We start from the raw sequence: 23,058 nt of genomic DNA, 5'->3' as shown, positions 1-23,058 counted from the left end.
GAGGTTGCTGGTTCAATCCCCGGATCCAGCTGTGGTGCCCTTGAGCAAAGTGCTTGCCCTGCAATTGCTCCAGTATCTTCGCCCGGCTGTGTGCCTGGGTATCTAGTTGTGGTCCTGCGATGGACTGGCGTCCCGTCCCGTCCCGTCCAGGGTGTGCCCCCCCACCCCTTCAGCCTTGCACCCAATGTCTCCGGAATAGGCTCCGGCTCGCCACGATCCCGTTCAGGATGAGCAGTTCTTGAAATTGGTTGGTTGGTTGGAAAATGGGTAATATAAAAAAAGTAGTTTAGTGCACAAACATAAAATTGTAAGTCCTGTTAGGAAACGGATCAACTGATTGAATTAATGGTAATAGATCAGCAGTAGATCCAACTCAAAGCATTTTAGGTAAAACATCCTTAGACAGACTATTCCACATCTGCAGCTGCAGATCAGTTAGGGCAGTGACCCAAAGCGCTGTTTCTTTTTTAGTGTTTACATATCTTTAGAGAGGTCAACAATGCTTTAGGATAAGAGCATGAATCTCTAATTTGCAGTGTGCGTCCTTAATTAGCCTGTGCTGTTTGTCTGTTTAACAAGGAACGGAGGACTGTGTACGAAGCACAACAGAGCCATTGTATCAGAACACAACACAGTCTAATTGAGGTAATTTGTGCTGTCACATCCACCGTAATAAGAAGCGTAATGATGGGCCTGTGCTCACCCCCCCCCCACTGCAGTACCACATGTGGCATTCTGGCCCCAAGGATATAGCCCGACCCCTAATCGGCAACGCCGCCTCCAAGCTGTAAACCCACCCCCATTGTTACAGCTCCATCCATTGCAGCAACTCCATGCTTTAACCATTTCAAGAAACAGACTATAGAATCGCAAAGCAAATTCAAGTAGAAAAGAGAAGAGCCACTGCAAGGTGAAACCACAAAATATTCCTTTGAGAGCTGTCTCAAACGTAAACACTGCACAGTGACTCATCCTGCATGGGAGCATTTTCTGAACAAACTGTCCATATTCAGTGCAGGTAGAGGGCAAGGCATACACATCGGGACTAGGGGGAAAAAAACAAGTTTATGCAAATGTCCAGCATTAGTGCTCATCACAAGAAAGTCGAGTGAAATCGGATAGATGTGAACAAATAATACTCCTGAGAACTACACTTATCACACGAAGAAAATCCCTGTGCTGAGGAAAAAGGTTCATATAAGACAACGGGTAAGGTCAAGTATGTCCCATTGAGTCAAAGTTGACTCATGGCAACCATTCGTGTGGTTTTCACGGTAAGGGAAGATATAGAAGCGGTTTACCATTGCCTTCTCCCTTACCTTGTGAATGCTTTTATTATAACAGGGGAAAGCTGCTCAGTCTGCGTAGTTGTATATTCTCCCCGCGTTCACCTGTGTTTCCTCCAGGCACCTTGGTTTCCTCCCACAGTCCAAAAGCTTGTTTGACTCTAAACGGCCCGAAGTTTGTCTGTACGTGCGTTTCTTTGCACGGCTGTGTAAATGGATGCATGGCTGTAGGGAGTTGAGTGTAGTGTAAGTCACCTTGGATAAATTTGTTGGTGAAATACTACATAATAATCATTTTACATTGATTTGGAGAAAAGCGTCTGCTAAATAAATACATGTAAATGTTTTGCACTGCATAGCTGCTGAGGGGCACATAAAATCCAACTCCTCGTAAACAAACTCTTGTAAACATAACAGGTGGATCTTGGATTATGACTGTATATTGCGCGCACACACACACACACACACACACACACACACACTGTCTGAAGCCACTTGTCCCAAGTGGGGTCGCAGCGAGCTGGAGCCTAATCCGGCAACACAGGGCATAAGGCTGGAGGGGGAGGGGACACACCCAGGATGGGATGCCAGTCCATCACAAGGCACCCCAACCAGGACTCAAACCCCAGACCCACCAGAGAGCAGGACCCAGCCAAACCCACTGTGCCACCACACCCCCAGTTCTCATTCTCACCATGTGAAACTCCATTTACCAAATCTAGGGACAACAAATGTAATTTAAATGTAACTAAAAATGAACGGTAACGGAAGTAACGTTTACAGTTTTCGTTTCTAGAAACTTTTGGAGTAGCGGAAAAAGAGAAGTTGTCCATTAATGTGTAACCTTGGAAAGGTGGATGTAGATAATTAATAGCTCAGGCATGCACAGGCGAGCAAGTGGTGCCAAATGACAGCGTGTCCACAGATGTGGTGGATTCATAGGATTACGGATGTCCTATCGGAAAATAATAAAGCCCACCAGCAGAGTCAACAGTTGCTCATTACTCAGCTTCATTCACAGATCTTAAGATGTTCTACATTTACAATGATTAATTTATTTACCACTAATTTAGATAAAATGAACTTTTCACCAAGCAGTGAAAAGCTCAACAACAAGCGCAAAAGCACATGTAAAGCAATGCCAGTAACTGATAGGATCTACCTGGACATTAACATGTTACTAAAGCAGCTCCTGAGTGAATGGTTGGTTTAACCCAGAGCTTTTGTCAAAAAAAAAAAAAAAACACAACACTCTTTGTTCAGATATCCACCTGCTACATCAACATGCAGAGCCATAGTTCTGCTGGAGCTCTTCGCTCACCTGCTTCTTCCAACCTAAACTGAGGAAAATGGCCCATTCATTGTCAGGAGATACTCTCTGAAGATCCAACCCGAAGCAGTTTGCCTCTCATTTCGGCAGTCTGAATGGAGTCGTGCTTAACTGCATACGGCAGCGCTAATGTGCACCATTTTTGTGAAAGTCACAATACGACAGAGAGCAAACAGCACATGAAGTACGGTGTTTGACTTGCGTGCCAGAATGAAAGAAGGATAGGAGGCCGGCGGGAGTATTGTTCTTTTCTCTCTGGCATGACAATGAGTCAGCCTGGCTGACATCCACATATCCTGGCCTTATGGAATAACCACATGCTATTTGATGGGGGCCGTTTGCACTTACTGCTATTGATCATCAAGGGCTGAAACCATGCATGAATAAGCAAATGGATCAGCTGGGAGCTTCAGCAGGAGACAGGTTCACGCAGTGTCATTTGATGCGATTTAATCAGTATGGACACATTCAACACTGTTGCAGTACCATCCAAAAGAGTGCACAGACCTAGGCATAGACACACACTTTCCAGGCTTGGAGAGATCTTCAACTTTCATACTGTATAATTTTAAAACATTCTGACAAATTCGTCACTAGCCCCTTGCAAAATTGTCAATCAACTGTATGAATTATCTGAAATTGGGAATTAGAATGTTTAGAAGCTTAAAAACACAGAGATAGTTGGAAAAATATGGATAACTGCTTGTTGATCCCAGGAAGGTGGTGCAGTAGAACTCCTGAAAAATAGTCCATGAGAAAAACAACACCTATTAGCAGATCGGAGATGTACAAAGTCACGTGATCGTTTTTAACAGATTTACTGGAGTTCTGGCTGGAGACAGAGTCATCTGTGGGTTTTGTCTGTGTCCTATCAAGTGGATTTTCAGAGTAGGCAAGATAACAAGATGGCTTTCTTGACACCAGCCTAATTGCAGGCTTTCAAAATGAGTTGCTCACTGTGCAAAAAAAAAAAAACTATAAATCATTATTAAAATATTACGCAATTTGCCACTGTTTGCAGTGATTTCATTTCTGACAAAAGGCCCTATCAAAGCTGAAGTGGGCAAGCATTAGCAAATACTGGTACCATAAAGTAGACAGGAAATTTATGTGGACACCTACTCAATATCTTCTCCCTTTCATTTTAATTTCAGTGATCTCTTCTCAAACATTCCATTCATTTACCTTCTTTAGAAAAATATTGCTGAACAAATGTTTCAGATGTTTGGTTACTGCAAAGAAAAATAAGAGGAAATGCATCGATAGCCAGATGAGGGAATGAGCTGGAAAACAAAACTCAATAAACATTCTACATATATGGACACTTTCAGTTTTGATCTCTGGGATTGATTCCTGGACGGACAAACACATCTCAGTCCTTGAGAAACACATCCTTCGCAAATATTCTTTTTCAAATGTTTTCAGTAAAAAAATAATAAATTCACTATCGTTTAATAAAATGTTCTTCAATTAACGAAATTATCACTGCATTTATTTGGCGGATTCTTTTTTTGGATTTTACTCAGTGCAGACAGAGTATTTTTCATTTCATGCCCTTTCAACTAACGCTGCACTGTCAGTAGTATTTCTTACAGTGGTCAGATGCTCAAAACACACATAATCAGTCCAGTCCCAATTCAACACCTTGTTTAGTGTGATTACATATCAAAAAATAAATACTGTGTATTCAAATAACCTATTCCTACTAAAAATCTTGTTTTACAATGACTAGATACGAAAGAATACACATAATCAAACAGCTAATCCCTGTTCAAATGCCTGGCTCCTGGGAAGTGTTCAGTTTTGCTTCAAATTGCCTTTATATTGGTATTCTGCGAGAAAAAACCGCTGGTACACATCACCCTCTTCAGCCGATCTTGATGTAGTGAGATGATCATGCACTCGAGTGAACCGCTGGCAGCGTGCAATAAGTCTGTATAGCTGCGTGTGCTCAGAGCACCAGGGATGCTTTCTAAACCCTTATGTCTAGATCTAGACCAGCGATGACCACGGATCACACAAATGCCAGGTTATTTCCCTTCAACACCTCACAAACTGGAGCAGAGTAAAGCTGAGAGGTTAAGGACTTGTAACCTGACTTTTGCTGCTTGCAGCTGCTTTCTTTGTACCTTTGACAATGGTACTTAACATGAAAAGATTCAGAAAAATATGCTGCCATAATATAACAGAACTGTAAATCACTTTGAATGAAAGCCTTAAGTGAGTGACAAAATAATAACATCTCAGACAGGTAATATTTTTAACTTCACACTCTACTGCTTCACAACAGAGGTCATGTCACTTTTCATGTGTTTATGTAAAAATGTTATGAAAAGTCCTTTTGTATTTTCAAAGTTTCATATACCATACTAATACCATACCAATATGATATACCATATTCTACATTTTACAAGCCCATATGTACAATAATGTTACATAGTGTATTATCTAGTTTTGCATGAAACTAGGAAATGTTTAAAACTAAGTCCTGCAAGTCTATATTGTATATAATTAACATGTAATTTTCCAAATGAGTTGAGAATGATGGGATTTAAGCGTCCTACTTTTCGACATGAGAAAAGCCAACATTAAGCATAGCTGCAGGAAATGGTTTCTGTGATCAGTCCCCTTATAAATCCTTCTTTAGCTGTCACAGTGTGCCAATAAGAAACTACATTTCTAATTCCCTCCACAAAATCACTCACATCGACTCCTAATGTTTTTTACAGGAAAAAAAAAGAACTAAGGTTAAACTATTTGCTGCAAAATTCCAGCATTTGTATTTTAGTTTAGCGATTACACAGCTAAGATTTTTCTGGTGACATCCTTGACAGGAATAAAGGTGTGCTGGATAAAAAAAGTTGTGCTGGAGCAAGTTCTCCTTGTTCACTTACGAAGTCTATTATGATAACGGTACTACTACTACTGATTTATTAAAGCTAAAAGAAAAAAGCTAGCACAGGTCCTCAGTGCTTTTCAAGGCACCATTAAGCAAGCTAATTTTTCATTTAATTTCAGAGTGTTAAGCATAATTAAATCCTCCTGGTTTCAATTATATGACATCCCAATAGATTTTATTTAAAATGAAACACATACATGTTTCAATATGAAACATAAATATATCTCAACTAAACACATATAAATATATGTTTATGTTTCACAATATGACACGGTGAAGAAAACAAAAGGTTTGAGTTATGCAACATGTTAAATACACAGGTGTAAAAACAATACTTTCTATGGCAAGGTTTTACTTCACTTTCTGTGAACAGACCTAAACACACACAAAACTGCATAAATACATATTAGTGGTCATGTGTGGCAGTATGGTAAATCCTCATTTCAATACTGTTATGAAGGAAATCTTTAGCTGTGTACAGTACAAAGAGAATGGAATATGTGACATCCTAGCCATACTGTAACACATGTTATCCACAGGATTTTTCACTTAAGCAATCAAGGTAAAGCACCTTGTTCAGAAGACTTAAACGTGTTATATTCCTGCAGGCTGAAGAACTGTAACGCTCCCAACTTCCGAACATACGAACGTGCACGGACGCACACGCATTTGAATAAAGTTAATCGTGTTAGGAAGTAGCATGAATGCGGATGTAAGTATGGAAAGGGTGGGCAAGAGCTTTGTGTGTGAGGACTACATGGAGGTTACACATGGACTCAGGCAGGCCAACTGGACTGATCTTCTCCAGGCCACCTGCCAAGCAGCTGCTACTGTAATTAGCAGGCAGGTGCTCTGCCAGGTCACATGACCAGCAGTCAATCCGATTCCTGATTTGTTCTAGAGAGGGGAGTCAGTGTATCCCTTGCCTTGCCCCGGACACTGTGCAATGTGTCCATATGCTTTTCCACAGACTCCAATGGGAAAGAGAAAGTTTGGGACTCAGAACAGCGCCCTGTGGCACACCTCACTGTCATGCCCATTTAACTGAGTAGTGAAACTCAGAGAGTGCTTACACCTCACGCTGTTTTAGCACTGACTTGACTTTCTCAGAGAAATTCACTGCAACAACTAGAAAACCAAAGATAAATATTTATGATTAACTGTAGTTTTACTCATCTATTTGTAGCTAAATGGCTAAGTCAATTTTTCTACCCACGATACCTTTGTTAAACCGTTTAACATTATGGTTTCTCTACTTGTGACCATAGTTATAAATACTGACAAACCTGCATTTACATTTTATTGCACATCATCGATTTAGCTGCTATCTTTCACACTACATTTCAGGTGTCAATATATTCTTAGCAAGCTGGGATGCTACATAGATTTTCCTAGGAGAGAATCTACAGAAAGGCACCATAAGCACACAGTTATCTAAAAGGAGACATCCATCCATCCATCAAGAGGTAGGAAGGGACAAAGGTGTATTAACTTATAACTCCCTGCTAAAGATCAAAATGTTGCTGAAAAACTGCTTTTTCCCATTCAGCTGTATAGACTTTAAAGACTGAAGGCAAAGGAAATATTCAGTTCATATATCTGGAGCTACACACAATCAATATCAAAATGAGAACTTCTGATATCTAACAATAGAATGGTAGGAACACAAAAATATAACACAAACACAGCATTTTATTTTGTATAACAGCCTGGAAATTTAATGTACAAAGAAAATTATATAAGGAACCCTGTCTGATCCTGATGAACCAATGGGTACTCTGCTATAAAATAGGAGTGTCTCTGTACGAGATTTATATAAGGAAACAGTTCTTTTAGCTGAACTCATATGCTGAAATGTTACCATCAGAATTCTCAGAGAACTTTGTCTTAAACTGCAATAAACGTGCTTGTAATACCACCACACATAAGAAGAAAAATACAAGTATGCAAACAGTCCATAAACATCCTGTCTATGAAAACTTACATAACAGAATGATAAAATGATTTTCAATGAATTTCAAGCATTCATTTTTTTTTCTTTTCACAGACTCTGTTATAACTCTAGTACTACAACAGTCACATCTGTGTATTAATCTCTTTCTGTCACTCCCTCCTTTACTGTGACCCTTTAATCCTTTTGGGGAAAATGTTAATGTCATTTAAGCAACAGTGATTATATTTAACACTTGCCATAAAAACAAAAACAAAAAAAGCCAAACCATGTTAGTGCCAATACTGACGATAAAGGTCCAAGTGAAATGACTGCCAAATTTTAAACTGTAATTTTCACTGCTAAATCCATGTACTCTACACAACATCACCAACATCAGCCTCATTACGCAACACATTACTACTTTTATGGGTTATTCAATCCCTGCATGCCCTCCAACATGTATTTTTCCTTTTTAATTTTGTAATTGTTAAACTCAATTCATCTAAGATATATGAAAATGGTGGCATACTTTAAAAACAGACTTGCAGTCAGTCATATGCCGACACCTGCCTTACTCCGAGGCACTGAATAAGAGTATCTGCTGTGTCAATAAAAACTATAATAAACACTATTACTACTACCATATTGCATCCTAGAACATAAAGGAAACAAAGTGATGAAAAGGACCATAGACATGCACAACTGGATGTCTCTACATCCTTTCTCTGTGTACGTATATAAAACCAGCTCACAGGACTGTGAGAGTGTACTATCAGCCACATGGCTGCCACAAGAGACCTAACTGGCTAATTTTAGCACACACATCTCTGCCGCGTCAGTGAAAAATGCTGTATGACACAAGGAACTGTCTCAGAAATTATTCCTGGGGCTCCTGAGAGAGTCAGTGAACCAAGGTGTTTCTCCCAGGCTAACATAAGTATTCATATACTTCACATCTATTAGTTGACATGGCTACAAGTAATATCTAGTGAATATTAGACTACAGTACACACTCCATTACATGTGGGACATTTTGCCATCTCCATGCGATCAGACCCTTTTGGGTAAAAAAAAGTAAGGCTCTGAGGCATGTTAGTTTTTTTCCCACTGATATAAAAATGCGTGAATTAACATGAACACAAGAGAGTGTTAAAATCAAAGCAGACACCGTGCATGCAGTGTTATAGTAGTAAAACACCAAGGCGCTTAGAGTACAGAATAATTTCAACATAGCTGCGTTTCAAAGAGAAATGAAAATACTTTGTATTTTAAACAATCAAGAGAGTAGAAGTAAGTATGAAGCTGACGAACAATAGCAATTAATTATAAGACAGCAGGCTGAATTTAAACGGTTAAGTACTTCTGCATCTATTTTTCATTATATTATCTTAATGTTTCAGAGTTCCCTGGCTATAAGCATGCATATGACCGAAATAGATTCGTAACAGGAAGCAATATGAATCCACAGTTTCACTGCTAAACAGTCAACAGTGGCTTAGACCTCAAACGAAGTTTACCTTCACCAGGCCTGAAATCATTATAGGCATCTGTGTCACCTTGCTGAGAACACTTTATAAAAATAAAGTGAATTCAATAAGTATCAAGCCTAGGCTATACACATTATACAATACTCAGTAAATGATGTGGAGATTGCTGTGCAGGTTACATTTATTCATTTGGCAGATGCTTTTCTCCAAAGCGATGTACGACTCGTAGTATACAGACGTGCGTTCAACAATCAAGAGCTTTAGATTCAAACACACAATGATTAGATCACAGCCTATTTGTCTGATACTTCTGTTCTGGTGGCCCCCAATACTCCAGCAGTTGCCTGTAGAGGTGACATACTGACAGCAAGAAAGAAATGGTGATGGGCTAATTTACAAAGCTGTCAGAAGATTATGAAAGAAAGTGGTCCGAAAGAGATGGGTTTTGAGACCCTTCTTGAATGCTGGGAGGGACTCAGCCATTCTGAGGAACAGAGGGAGATACAGAGATAATGGAAGTGTTCCATTTTTGTGTAGCAAACGTAATACTGTTCAAACTGGAGGACAGAATTCCAGTATGCAAAACCAGTTTGATCCACAGCGAATAATAATCTTTACAAAGAAAACCTTTATGTGCACTACTGTAGAGAGGATGCGGTGGCGCAGTGGGTTGGACCGGGTCCTGTTCTCCGGTGGGTCTGGGGTTCAAGTCCCGCTTGGGGTGCCTTGTGACGGACTGGCGTCCCGTCCTGGGTGTGTCCCCTCTAGCCTTATGCCCTGTGTTGCTGGGTTAGGCTCCAGCTCCCCATGACCCCGAATGGGGCAAGCGGTTCAGACAACGTGTGCACTACTGTACCGTAATTCAGCAAGGAAATTACATTGAATTGGTCCAGCAAGATACACCCTGCACCGGCACTTACTCCTGAGCGTCACTTTGGATAGAAACACAAGCTAATGAATAAAATTATATTAAAGAGAAAACCATGAGAACATTGAGAGACTGATCAAATGAGAGACTTTTTAAAACCCCCAACTGTGGTAAAACCTCCAACGGGCACTCCATCCCCACAATGTCACTGGAGGGCTGTCATCTCAACAGCAATGTGTTGCAGTGAAAAGTAGAAAAGGCACAGAAAACCAGACAGGCACCACCAAAAGTCAAAAGTTTTAGAATCCAAAGTCTAAAAGAAGTAGACATAATAAAATAAAAAAAAAAAAAAAAAGATCCCCAAAAACAGATAAACAGGAATATTTTCTCAGCTTGCTTGTTCGAGCTGTTGCACTAATGGGGTCAGACACACTGTTGACATTTCCTAAGGCCTTCCTTAAAGGCAAAACACACACACACACACACACACACACACACACACACACACACACACACACACACACACACACACACACACAAGGCCACAGAACACTGGCTTAATAGCTTGGAAAAGTGACAGTGAAATGACTGTTCTTCCAGTGTTTGCAGTGTTATTTGCTGCGCTGTTCCATCTCGCCAGAAAACAAGGTAACAGGTCTGGCATGATGAGGCGTGTGTAATATTTACAGGAAATGGTGAGCTCTGTCACTTTCTTGACAAACAGGGAGTCGCACGAAAATGAAAAACAGGCATCCATTTCCGTAATTGTACCATAACTAAGATCATGCTCAGATAAGCCTTTACGGAGCTACTCCTATAATGTACGTACTAAATGTTTGTGTATCTCAAAAAAAAAAAAAAAAACATTAGTAAGAAGGTGATCAGGAATCGTCGATATTCTGAGTTTTATGCAGCTACTCGTGTGATGAACATTGGTTCATATGGTGGAAAGAAACAAACTACCTGTACTTAAGAATCACACATCTGCAACTATGCCTCTTTCTCCTAATGTAATGCACACATTGTATTTTCTACGAGATGTATGTCGCTTTGGAGAAAAGGATCTGCTGAATGAATAAACGTAAATGTAATTAAGAGCAGGGGGTGCGGTGGCGCAGTGGGTTGGACCGCAGTCCTGCTCTACGGTGGGTCTGGGGTTCAAGTCCCGCTTGGGGTGCCTTGCGGCGGACTGGCGTCCCGTCCTGGGTGTGTCCCCTCCCCCTCTGGCCTTACGCCCTGAGTTGCCGGGTTAGGCTCCGGTTCCCCGTGACCCCGTAAGGGACAAGCGGTTCTGAAAATGTGTGTGTGTGTGTGTGTGTGTGTGTGTGTGTGTGTGTGTGTGTGTGTGTGTGTAATTAAGAGCAACCAAAACACGTACCAAAGGGACAGCAAGCACACAAATTTCCAGTGGGATGGCGACTGATGGAGCGCACGATCTGAGCCTTCCTTCCAGCACGTGATCGCATGAGACAGGACAGGCCTTGGATTTTACACCTGGTGACATAAGCCATCACAGAGCCGTAAACACGATCTCCTCAAATAAAAAAAACTATACAAAAGAAAATGTTGAGCAAGTAAAACGTGAGCAATTTTTCCCTACCAAAAATTCAATACTGCATAACAGAAACATGGGAACTACAAAGAATTTCCCTGAAAAGAAAACTGGCTGAAAATTCTATGTTTAATTTTTCTACTGCAAGGACACACATTTTATGACCATCTATAAAATGAAGCTGTCAGTATGTACCGGTCTGATGTGTTTGTTAAACGGTTTAAAGAGAAAGACAGGAGGTGCATCGGTGATGAAGCAAGTCCAGTAGAAGGATGCTATTTTCTGATTGGGACCCGAAACCCCAAAAAAACCTCCATATACACAGGAAACTCGGATAGACCAAGACGACCCTCACACGAAAACTAATGGAAATGGTAAATTCAAAATTACGCAACACTCAGAGGACCGACAACCGCCAAATGAAGAGAACCAACATGCCCACCACTGTCAGACAAAGACACCTGCAATGAACCCTTCTGATATGACAGCCTAAACTATACAGCACTCGTAATTAATACATATCAACGGTTATAAATTAAAAATGAACTAACGAGCAGAGGCATTCGCTTCTGACGGTTGTTTGTTGCAGGCTGGCATGCTAATTTTAACCCCTTTGTCCTACGGCAGCTTTTTGCCTTGTTTTTACTGACAACAAGATGCATAATAACAGGGATCTTTGACCTTCTTTCTGTATGACACCCACTATATGCCCACGCACAGAACTTCGGCAGCATCACTCTGTCAAAGGAAAGACATTACTTTAGTGCTTCCTTTTCCAAATGGGAAAGAAAGAGTTTTTTTGGGTGCTATTACATCCAAACTTGCTCAAAAAGTGTCCAGAATTTTAAAAATAGCATTTCTGTGCTGTGCTTTGCGTTTTCCCCTTTAGCATAACAACCAGGATTCATGTCCACACTGATGAATCGTTCACTTTTTCCATCTTAAGACATACACTGTCCCCACAAAAAAAAAGAAAAAAAAAAGCTTAACGCTTTTCTCAGTCTTCTAGGGCCTTCTAGTGTGGGCGAAATACATTAGCCACTTAGTTAGCAAATCAAAGTCTCGTAAGAAGCACTTGTACATACAGAGCCCCTGGTGCTTTCTGGCACTTTCTGGCGCTTTGAGAAATGAGCTGTGAGCAAAGTGCAGAGGGTTCCAGTGTCGAGCTGTCTGGGGACACACCTCACAAACAGTGACTCAGCAGAACACATTCTGCCTAAAGAGTAGATATACAGAAATTTGACGTGGTCTCGTGTATGCCGATGAGGAAGCTCTCAAAGGTAGAAACGCTGCCTATGGCGACGGACAGCTGTGCTATTGAGACGAACCTTCCCATGAACGGAGCTGATCAACTCTCCACTGACACCACCTGAGTCCCCTGAAAACCACCAGTATAATGCCGCAACCCATTTAATTTGTTCGTGACAGCTATTAATGAATGATCGACAGACAAAATTATGGGTAAGGATGAATACTGTGCAGTCTTGTCTTAGGCTTCATGTTCCACAACATAGTACTCAAAAATATATCATCAGCACATTCACTGGAATTTTATTTTTCCATACTGGGTATCATATTCTAATTTAAGCCTGTAGTTAGCATTTCAGTTAATTTCATCTGCAAAGCAGCAGCAAAGACGTGAAAGAAGACCCCATCAATGTTTAGAGGGTGATGGAAAACTTGCTTGATGTCATTAGACAAGATCCATATATTAGCACTGAAACATCTAAGCTAAGGCGCAGAATCTCTGAATTTGTAAAGCCTGTGTGTTTGGGTGTTACAGACTGAAGCAAACACAGTTAACCGAGCGGAATTCCTGTTGACATGTTACAGGTGCCAGAAATGTAAAAGTTTTCGTACAAGATTTTCCACTTAGAGGTCAATCGCATCGTGTTGCGCTGTCATCACTGAGCGAGCAAGTTAGGTTAGTGTGCTACTTTGAAATTCTGCAGCCTTGTTTCCATTAGGATAAGTCACTTAACTAGATAAGTTCATTTAGGAATCTTTCACCATGTGTACCTCCAACACAGCCACACACAGCTTAGGCAGACATGGTAGGGGGTCGATGGATCAGGTCAAAGTCACTTTGGATAAAAGAACAGCAGTGTCTTGAGCTGCACAAAAACGACAACTTACTGTCCATTATGTCATTTTGTTCATTGTCGTTCAATACACTGTAATAAAATGAGATGTACTTCGCTTCGGAGAAAAGCGCCTGCTAAATGAATAAATGTAAACGTAAATTACAATTACCAATCGCTGGAAAGACCCTTTGACCACTGGTAACACCGCCAATTTCTAGCAGCCAAAAATAATCTTCAAAGGAAAGCAGCAAAATAATCATCATATGAACCCACACGATTCATCACTATTCACGATCCATTAATCCCAAATCACAAGAAATGACATTAATCGTGGAGTTCAGGGCTACAGCGCTAGAGGAATGTGTGAAGGAGGTTAAGCTAACAAGTGAATAATCCCTGGTCCCACAGAACACAATAGTAACAGAGAACACAGTGTGAGCCACTTTAACAAAGCGCTCTCTGGGTTCAGAGAACCGGGAAGCAATCCTGGCCCCCTGTGTCGTACATGTGGCTCGGAGAGTATTCAATGAGCCAAGGGTACAAGTGTGATGAAGGGGCCTATGGTTCACCTACAGTTACACACAACACAGAACAACGTAAATAAAAACAACGCTGACCCTTCCCCACACAGCTGACACGTACACACAAACGCACACAAAAACCATGGGCCGGGTGCTGCTTAGACAAGCTCTCATTTCCCTCTGCGCTGACTAAACCTTTAATCCCCTCCAGTGGAAGACACAACCTGACATTTTCTCCTGGGAGTAATAGGAAGCACCCAGCACTTTCCACACTTATGTTCTTCTGGGAGCAGGAACACGGAAACTGGTCGGGATCAGAGCACAAAACATGGGTTTGATTCCAAGAAATTCTCAGCTCTCACTTCACAGCATATTTGCCAAATTCATTATAAATACACCACATCCTTTCACATAGCTCAAAACTGAACATCGTAATCAAAAAGTCATGCCACAGAGGTTTATATATAAATGAGTAACTGAGCATCTGGGAATGGCACACTTTAATTATATCAGGCCATGTTACTTACCGCACATAAGGACAGTAGTAATAGATTTTAATCATCTGATGATCATTTGAAAGTACACTTGAAAACATGTTGCTCAATCAAGAAGACTGAACATTAACCAGAAGGGTTGAGCCCAAAAGGTGAACAAAGAAATGTCAGCGCTGAATATCGTTACATAAAGCACAGAATGTGGCTTCCTCTCATTATGATCTATATTTAATTAGTGGCTGGAATTTGCAGCACACGTCTGTCAAGGTGGAGGGGGTTGGGTGTTATTCTGCTCCTCATTACCCAACCTCACTGCCCAGCACTGTCTTCCTATCCCAAACTCTCAGTCCTCCCAGCTTGACCCCCACGCCCCCCTACTTACAGCTAATCCAAAGCAGGAGTAAATCTCCTGGGGCCTATCTGATTTACAGTCACAGTGGACAGGTCTGTGTCATAGGCCTATGCACATGTGCACGTGCACATGCACGCACACGCACACACACACCTGACTTCATCTTCTAGATCCTAGAAACTTGGCTGAAATGACCATCTAATTTAGTAACACTACTGCAGTCACTCACTGGGTAAGATATATTGCCACATCTGACAATAAAATGTGTCAGTCATCAAAAAGTCGGTCACCAGCAACTTAAATTGAGTGTATTTTCAGTCATTAAGCAAACAATATTCCATCATCCATGCATGTTCAATACCAGTATTCAGTTAGGGTCTGAAAAATATAGATAGTCCTGAAAGCATAGTGTGTAAGACAGGGTACATCTTGAAAGGGATTCAGGGGAAGAAGTTCTGGGCTGGAACTATCCAGTTAGAAGGAGGAAACTGGGTGTTTCCTACTTATTGATATTTCCTTTGCTTAGTGAAGAATACCAACAACTGCAGCATATTCAAGTCATTCACACACAACTGCTGTAGGGTGTCTTCTCTGGTGAACACAGGATCTCACCAGTCCATCATTATCAGCCTGTTTTCACTCAGATCAGCTGCAATCAGGTTACCAAGTGACAAATGTTGCTGGATCAGCACGCTCACATTTAAATACATGTTGCTGGAAACTCTTTTTTACCCACAAGGCATTTGATTAACACGTTTGAGCAGGAAATGAGACACCATGTCTTCCCAGCTCTTGTGCAGAAGTTCCCAGAGATGTACGACACTTGTGTGTTGCTTTGCTTTCACTCTTTTGTCCAATTCCTCCCATTGCTGAGGGTGCCCACATGTACTCAGACATAACATCGACGCTGCATATTATCTTAAAGACGCAGACTCAGGCTGATACTGTACGGACACAGTGAGTTCAAACCTCAGGATATACTAACGTCGCATCTGAATGGAAAATGGAGATAAACTGCTGATTCCATATGAGAGTCAGTCATTTTTCTCTAGCACTCTTCATGGAGGACAAATGGTGAATAATTGCTGTTAATCCAACAAGGAGAAAACCAAAGACACACTACAATACTATCAATGCATACAGAATATTCACAAGTAGAATCAAATCAGAACTCCCCTAATGTTCTGCAAAACCTTAAAGGAAAATGAGAAGCTCTTAATCACATGAAAGAAAGTCTAAAACACAGCACATAAATCTTACAACATGTAGCAAGTTTTCTTCACCAGAAAAACCCTGCAAAGTATACCTTAAAAGATGTAGGATAAAATTCACTGGCTTGCTCTACCTCTCACTCTGTGAGATAAAAATACCAGCGAGGCAAAGCAAGTACTACAGTGAAGCAGTGTGAGCGAACACGTGTCCTTGCCTCAACAAACAGAAACAAGACATCAGGAGGCAGAGGTAAGTTTTGGTAGGGATACCATCAGGAAGAAGCCAGTGACCCAGGACAGCACTGGCCAGGATGTCACTCAGCTGTGAACAAAGGCAGAGAATACAAAACCCCCCGAGAAAACCATAACACCACTAATAAATCGTACCATTATTCTCCTAAACAGCAAGACAAGGAACAGAAGCCAAAGTCAACAAATCACAGCACTGCTGCTGCCCTTGATGGTGGAAGTAGGAGGCCATGGAGAGAAGGTCCAGTGGAGACCACCATCCCATGGAGAAGCCCACGAAAAAAAGTCATCACAGCAAAGCATATATATGTGCTGTACTCACCAGGTCATGGTTGGTGGAATTGGAATCATCTTCCGGGAAGGGAACATAAATTGCTAAGGCCACACAGTTGGCAAAAATAGACAACAATATAAAGATATCGAAAGGTCTGAAAAGCACTGTTAAGGAAACGACATATATTATTAAAAACCATTCTGATGTGCAAAATAAGGAATGACTGCAACAGATAAAAAAATAAATGCTACCTACAAGTGACAGGACAGAGGAAGATAAAGCAAAGTATGGTAATTAATAGAGGTTCATGAAGAGGGGATCATGTCTACATTCAGTTATATTGTGGTATCACAACATTAGCCTGGCTTTGATGTAGGAATTCTTGTTTGCACACAGAAACAGTCCTTTCTAAAATCCCCTGATTCCCAAAGCGGTCGCGCCCAAGGCAGGAGCTCGCTGATGGAGCGTTCAGAAAAACGTGACAGTCCATGTTTGAGGGGAGCTTAAGCCAGCTTAAAAACCATCCTCACCATGCACCCCCACATGCAGTGTGGTCCTGCCTTCATAGGCACCATCCAAAATGCGCACTCAAATCTAAGACATCAAAGAGACGGACACAAGGGGTGGACTCAGCCTAGTCCAAATCACTTCACAATATGCAGGTTATGTGCCACTATTCAAATGTGCCTCTCCTCCCCTTTAATATCTCAGTTCATTCATGTCCAGCATGCAAAGCAGAACAATACTCTTAATTCAGGGCATCAACTGACTTCACAACAATTTCTTGCTCAATTTGCAAATGACTGACCCATATAAAACACATTTGCATTTACCTGATGCTTTTCTCCAAAATGACTTACAGATATTTACTCATTTATACAGCTGGGTAATTTTAAGGTAAGTACCTTACTCAAGGGTATTACAGCTAGAGCCTGGAATCAAAACTGTGATCTCTGGGTCCAAAGGCAGCAGTTCTAACCACTACACTACCAGCAACCAGCATTTTCATCAACTATCAGACTTTTAACTCTGTGTACATGTTTTAAACTAACACAGGACAATTCCACATGTGTACAAGCCAAACTCCTATAGTTACACTAAAAAAAAAAAAACACTCTGTGTTAAAAACTCTTAATGCTCTAACTGGTGCCTGGCAGCATTTTGTTCTGATTCTTGAATTTAAAGTAACAAATTCAAATAAAAATAATAATTAAAACTTATCCGGGAATAGTACATATTCTCAAGAACAGTATGCAGCACAATTTAAGTTATTAATAATACAATGCAGCTGCATTCCTCTCCCCTCCTGAACTGCAAACCTCTTGTGTTACATTCACCCTTTACCATTCCTGTCACCCAAAGCATCACAAAGTACACAATGGAGCCAAAGGTATCAAACACACAGGTGGCCCACATGCGGCACTCAGACGCGCAGAGCCAAAAAGGATGCTTCCATTCCACGAGGCTGATGCAGGCCCTCCGGATGGGGTTGTTGAGGCTGAGGCAGAAGAGGGCACGTGGTGGTCTGCTGTTGGCCACAGTACTCTGCTTCTTGCTCTTTGCGTACTGCTGCCTCTTCCTCTGGGATGAAGGTCCGACCGGGGTGGGGACAGGGGCGGCGGCGCTGGCACTCATGGTCCAGGCAACCTGGGCCTGCTTGGCAGCATGGATCGCGGCCTGCCAGGAGAGAGCAGTCGGCGGGGGAGCTGTAGAGCGCTCAGGCCAAAGGGCTGGTACGTCACCAAGGAGAGGTACTCGAGTGCCGCTGGCATAATTTGCCCCTGAAAAAAAGAAAGACAGGTATTGAGTGAGAGAGCGACAGAAGGACTGAGAGAGAAATGTATGAGAGGTTATCCGTGTACCAAACATCCAGGATCAGTTCCTGTAACCAAAACTATGACTTCACCCATAACTCAAGATTTTCTCTGGAGTAACACTTACAAGAGAGTCCACCTCCATCAGTGATGTATAGAAGGAAAACATGGTATCTGTGTTAGGCAGCATCCCTGTGATGTATCTCTATTTTCCCAAACAGCTGGAAGCTGTCATGTACTGGGCAGAAAATCAGAGTGGATGTGTTTTTCACTCCTGAAAGCTGAAATCTAGCAGATGTGCAGATATACATCAAACAGCCATAAAAATGTGTATTATATAAAACACTGTATTTAAAAATATTTAAAGATGCTTGAAAGCGTGCGCGACGACAATGTCAAATTGTCCTTGGACAGATTAACAGCATCCATTGTGTTCCTTTTCTGACCAAATCAGATAATTGCCAACCAATCCTATTACATTGTACACAATGCTGTGTGCACAACAAGCAAAAGTGGAACGGGATTATCATTGTGACAACAAACATAAATATATGGCTAATTATACCACTACTTACTGTACAGCTTATTTACACACCATGTTTTTTTCTTTTTTTCCCTCTTTGTTTTACACAAACCAATTCAGATTAAGTACATTGCTCAAGAGTACTACAGCAGGAATGCTCCAGAAGTACCACATTTTCAGCCGTTAATGCAGGTCCTTAACCAAAACGTGCTAGCATGACAAAATTCTTGCAAAATGTTTTTTTTTTTTTGTTTTTATAATAAACGGCAACATAACAAATAGACATTGCAGCACCACAGACACCATTAACAAACAGATGATACCAGAATTTAATCCACGGTGGTTCTTGCATAATGCTATCAAAGCATAATACTAGTGGGCAAAGAGGCAACTCCTCACAGCAGGATTAGAAGAAAAAACAAATGTCTCCTTGTTTTCTTGGAGGAATAAAGTGACATTTCTCTCTCTGGACATAGGAAACAGCGGATACACTGCAATGTAAATATCCAACCTGCATTAAAAACATGGTACTCCAATTTCAGTCTTAAGGAAAAATACACACTGAACCAGACTATAAAGAGCTTTACCTTTAGTCTTCTACAAATAATGTCATTTACTTTGACCGCTTTAACTCAACTATTGACTACTTTTTCCATTTTTTTTTATTATTGGAAATGTCAGTGTTAAACATAAGGCATAATTTGCACTGTGATTGCAAAGATTGGTCTAGGTAGTTTCATCGCAAGCCTTAACTGACTAAAAAATAAAGCAAAAGGAAAGTCTGGGTTGTTGCCGTTATTTTGGGTTATATTTTATTATTTTGTTGTTTGGAAGAATAAAAAAACCTCCTCTAGTTGAGCCCTGTGAACAAGTGACATGATGTTATGGTTTTGTGCAGCTCACAGCACACAAGTTAACCATTACAGTTCTTTAATATATAATCGCTATAATAAAGTAGCATTAATTTCTACTGTTACCGTTATTACTGTCAGCACAAACAGACACGTACAGCACTGCGTGTGAACCTATAATAAAAGTTCTCACAAAACACGCAAGAACATTAATGAATACATGTAACAAGTATAGTGCCCATGACATGATTTTTGCAAACTGTTGACATAATGATACCTCCCTAAGGCAATTTGTCACAATTTGTGTGGCCGTGAGGATTCAGAAGAAGGTGACATGATGATGAATCAAAAATGTTTGCCGAACGAACGGATCATACCTGACCATAGGTATAAGTTACGCGAGTTTCTTAGTGCGCCCACTGATTTATTGGGCAAATCTTAAAACCATGATCTCAAGAAGAAGCAGCAAGTTCGGGCTCGGCGTTATAAAAACGCAGAGGTACCTTCAGTGAAGCCCGTTCCAGAGGAGGACTCGGGACTGTCCACGCAACACGGCGAAATCCACGGCTCTGTCGCGGAAATAAGTGCCGTCGGCGCGGGAACGGCGAGGTCCGCCGTATTTAGATGGAAGCAGGAGACTCTCGCGCGCGGCAGTCACCGCGATCCTGGCATCGGTGAGCTCGCTCCCGCAGCGCGTCCTCGCATGAGTGCGCGCGCTCCCTCAGCGCATCCTCGCATCATCACTGAGCGCGCACCCTTCGCGCGACCTCACCTCACTGGGCGCGCGCGCTCCAGTTGTCCCTTACTTTTCCTCATTGAAACCGCGTGTCACAAAACATCCAGACGTGCAAAGAAAGCACAGGAAGGAGACGATATCAGTTTTTTTTATGTACATCTCCATATTCCACGCATTTCTGTAATTATTTCTTTAATGAAATGGACATCCGGGTGCTCGTCTGACGATACGGTATCGCTACAGATTCTCCTGGCCGCCTGACTGCCCCCCCCCCCCGTACGTTGTCTCGCGGACGAGCGTCTCTTCAGCCTATAAAACACACAGCATCCGCGCGCATACGTCGTTAATCCCGCAGAGGATTGAAGCGCAAAGTTAAAGTTAGAAAAATTAAAACGAGTGTGTTTTCAGTTTTTTTCCCACAGTAGCTTTTGTGAAAAGCGTGTTTCGAGAAAGTGTTGCGGTAGCACACAAAACTAGCAGACGTGATTCCCGGCGTAGTAGCAGGTGATACTCGACGGCTTAACTAACAATATTAACAACGAAAAAACTAAAGTCAATTAAAATACTCAGCACCAATTTTCCAGACATAAGAACATCTGGAGGAGGGTTATAGATACACATCTTTTTACGGTACTGTACAGTGCTGTATGTGTATTTGTGCGAAAGACGCGCGTGTTGCCTCATCATGACATGTTACTACTTCTGTGTCGGACTCACTCCGTGTTGCCTGAATGCAGCTACAGCGTCCTGGCATATATTTCACGTTCAAAAGCTCATTGTTAAACTGGTGATAAATAACTTTAGTGTTCAATTTTAAATATTTATGATTTCTCATTTCTGTGTCGATTAAGAGACATTTGGTAATACTAGAGCAATTCTAGAGAAAAATCATTGTTTTCTGTTATTTCGTGTGAGGCAAACAGTCTAGGCTATACTATTATAGCCTATGTTTTTGGTATAAGACACGTTCCACTTTGTTACGCACATTAGAGTTACTGTCTCAGAGTAGGGACCTCTGTTTTAATTCCAAACGAACACTTCCCTTTTGGTTAAGCTTTATTCAGAAGATATTTTAATGTAAATATGTATAATTTTACCTAATTTTGGTGAAGTATTTGTGTCAAGTATTACACATGCATAAATTGACCACAAACCCTAATCTCATATGTATGTTATTTATTTGTTATTTATCAAGGAATAAAATGTTGGTTTTCCCTTTAAAGTCAGCAAATTCTTTAACTTAAGTTCGATGTAATGTTTACAATAACTTTCTCCCAGTGACGGGAATGATGAGTCAGCAAAGTGAGTGTCGTAATTTGACGAGCGGTTGGGCGTCCATTTGTAGATTGATGTAACACTAATTACGAATCATGTAATGGGCTCCTGGGATTATCTGCTGTGCCTTAAACACAAGATCAATACATTTTGTTTCATACTGTGGCTTTTTTGTCAATTTGTAGTTTGCAGTTTGTTTCATTCCACAACTGTAAGTGCATATTTAACATATTATAAACTATGTTAAAAGTCGCTTATTTTTTTTATGTTTACAAATAATTTTGCCAAACACTACATGGTGTTTCCAGCCATAGTTTACAGTGATTTTCTTAATACTGTTACTGAAACCCCGTAGCCTACTAGTGCCTTGCAGTACACAAAACAAGGTCAAGAGAAATTATCAAAATAAGATCTGGGTACAAAATGACATTTTACGCTCAAGGGAAAGAAATTTCTTAGCAATAACAAAGAATGAAAACTAAAAGTTTAATTCAAAATATTAAGTTCAGGATATGATGCAAATTATATTAATATTTTACGCCTAACTCAACAATGACTGGAAGTATGAGATGAGTCATTAAATACGATTTCATGCTGAATGAGTAACGCAGTAGTGGAGTCTTATAAATAAATCACTTTTCAGCATGACGTCCTCCTATGGTTACATAAATATGGTAGCATTTACATGATATACCATATATTTTAATATATACACTATCACAGACATACCATAATAAGAACGCCACATACACCATGATTGCATTATGCATATTGTATTCAGCAACAATGCAATGGCTATGGTCAACAAAGCCAAACAAAAATATTTGGTTTGTATTGACGGAATCCAGAATGACTGACCAACAAAGTGTTTAGATTAGAATACTAAAGTATTAATTGTTCGTGAATGAGGATTTCGTCAGTGAAGATCTCCGGGATTCTTAACTCTCTTGACAGCGCAGGACTGATCCAGTAACAGTGAACTAACTCTGCGCGATCGCTGCACAAACCTTTAAATTAATGCGTTTCAAAGATTAAGTAATACACCCTGCTTTTACCATTACGCCCGTGTGTCCCTTCTTGCAGAACACCGCGCAGGCGGCAAGAGGTGCGCGCGCAGGTTTGCTCGCGCGCTACTCAGGTGCGGTGCGCGTAATCATGTGTGCCGGGCTCACGCGCACTCTCATCGTCCTCGAAAGCGCACGACTAAATGAGCAGTAAGACCATGCGTTCGCGACCGCTCCGCCAAGTTTCCGAACCTGCCCGGCGTAGAAGAAGATCGAGATGCTCATTTTCACCCTGTCACCTGTGTGTTTTTAGAG

General features: G+C 41.1%; 1 protein-coding gene across 1 annotated transcript in view; it reads right to left on the bottom strand.

Moving 5' to 3' along the window:
* LOC108925619 (voltage-dependent L-type calcium channel subunit alpha-1D-like) overlaps positions 1-23,058 on the bottom strand; it is an 80,582-nt gene that overhangs the window by 52,481 nt on the left and 5,043 nt on the right. Inside the window, exons 2-3 of the mRNA XM_029249664.1 lie at positions 17,991-18,321; positions 16,589-16,694 (exon numbers count right to left, since the gene is read on the bottom strand). Of these exons, the coding sequence (XP_029105497.1) occupies positions 16,589-16,694; positions 17,991-18,321 (437 nt within the window). The remainder of the gene's footprint in view (positions 1-16,588; positions 16,695-17,990; positions 18,322-23,058) is intronic.

This window comes from Scleropages formosus, chromosome 2, assembly GCF_900964775.1.
Source record: "Scleropages formosus chromosome 2, fSclFor1.1, whole genome shotgun sequence".
NCBI classification, from domain to species: Eukaryota; Metazoa; Chordata; class Actinopteri; order Osteoglossiformes; family Osteoglossidae; genus Scleropages; species Scleropages formosus.
Note: the sequence above shows the minus strand (reverse complement) of the source record. Positions and strands in the feature narration are given on the sequence as shown.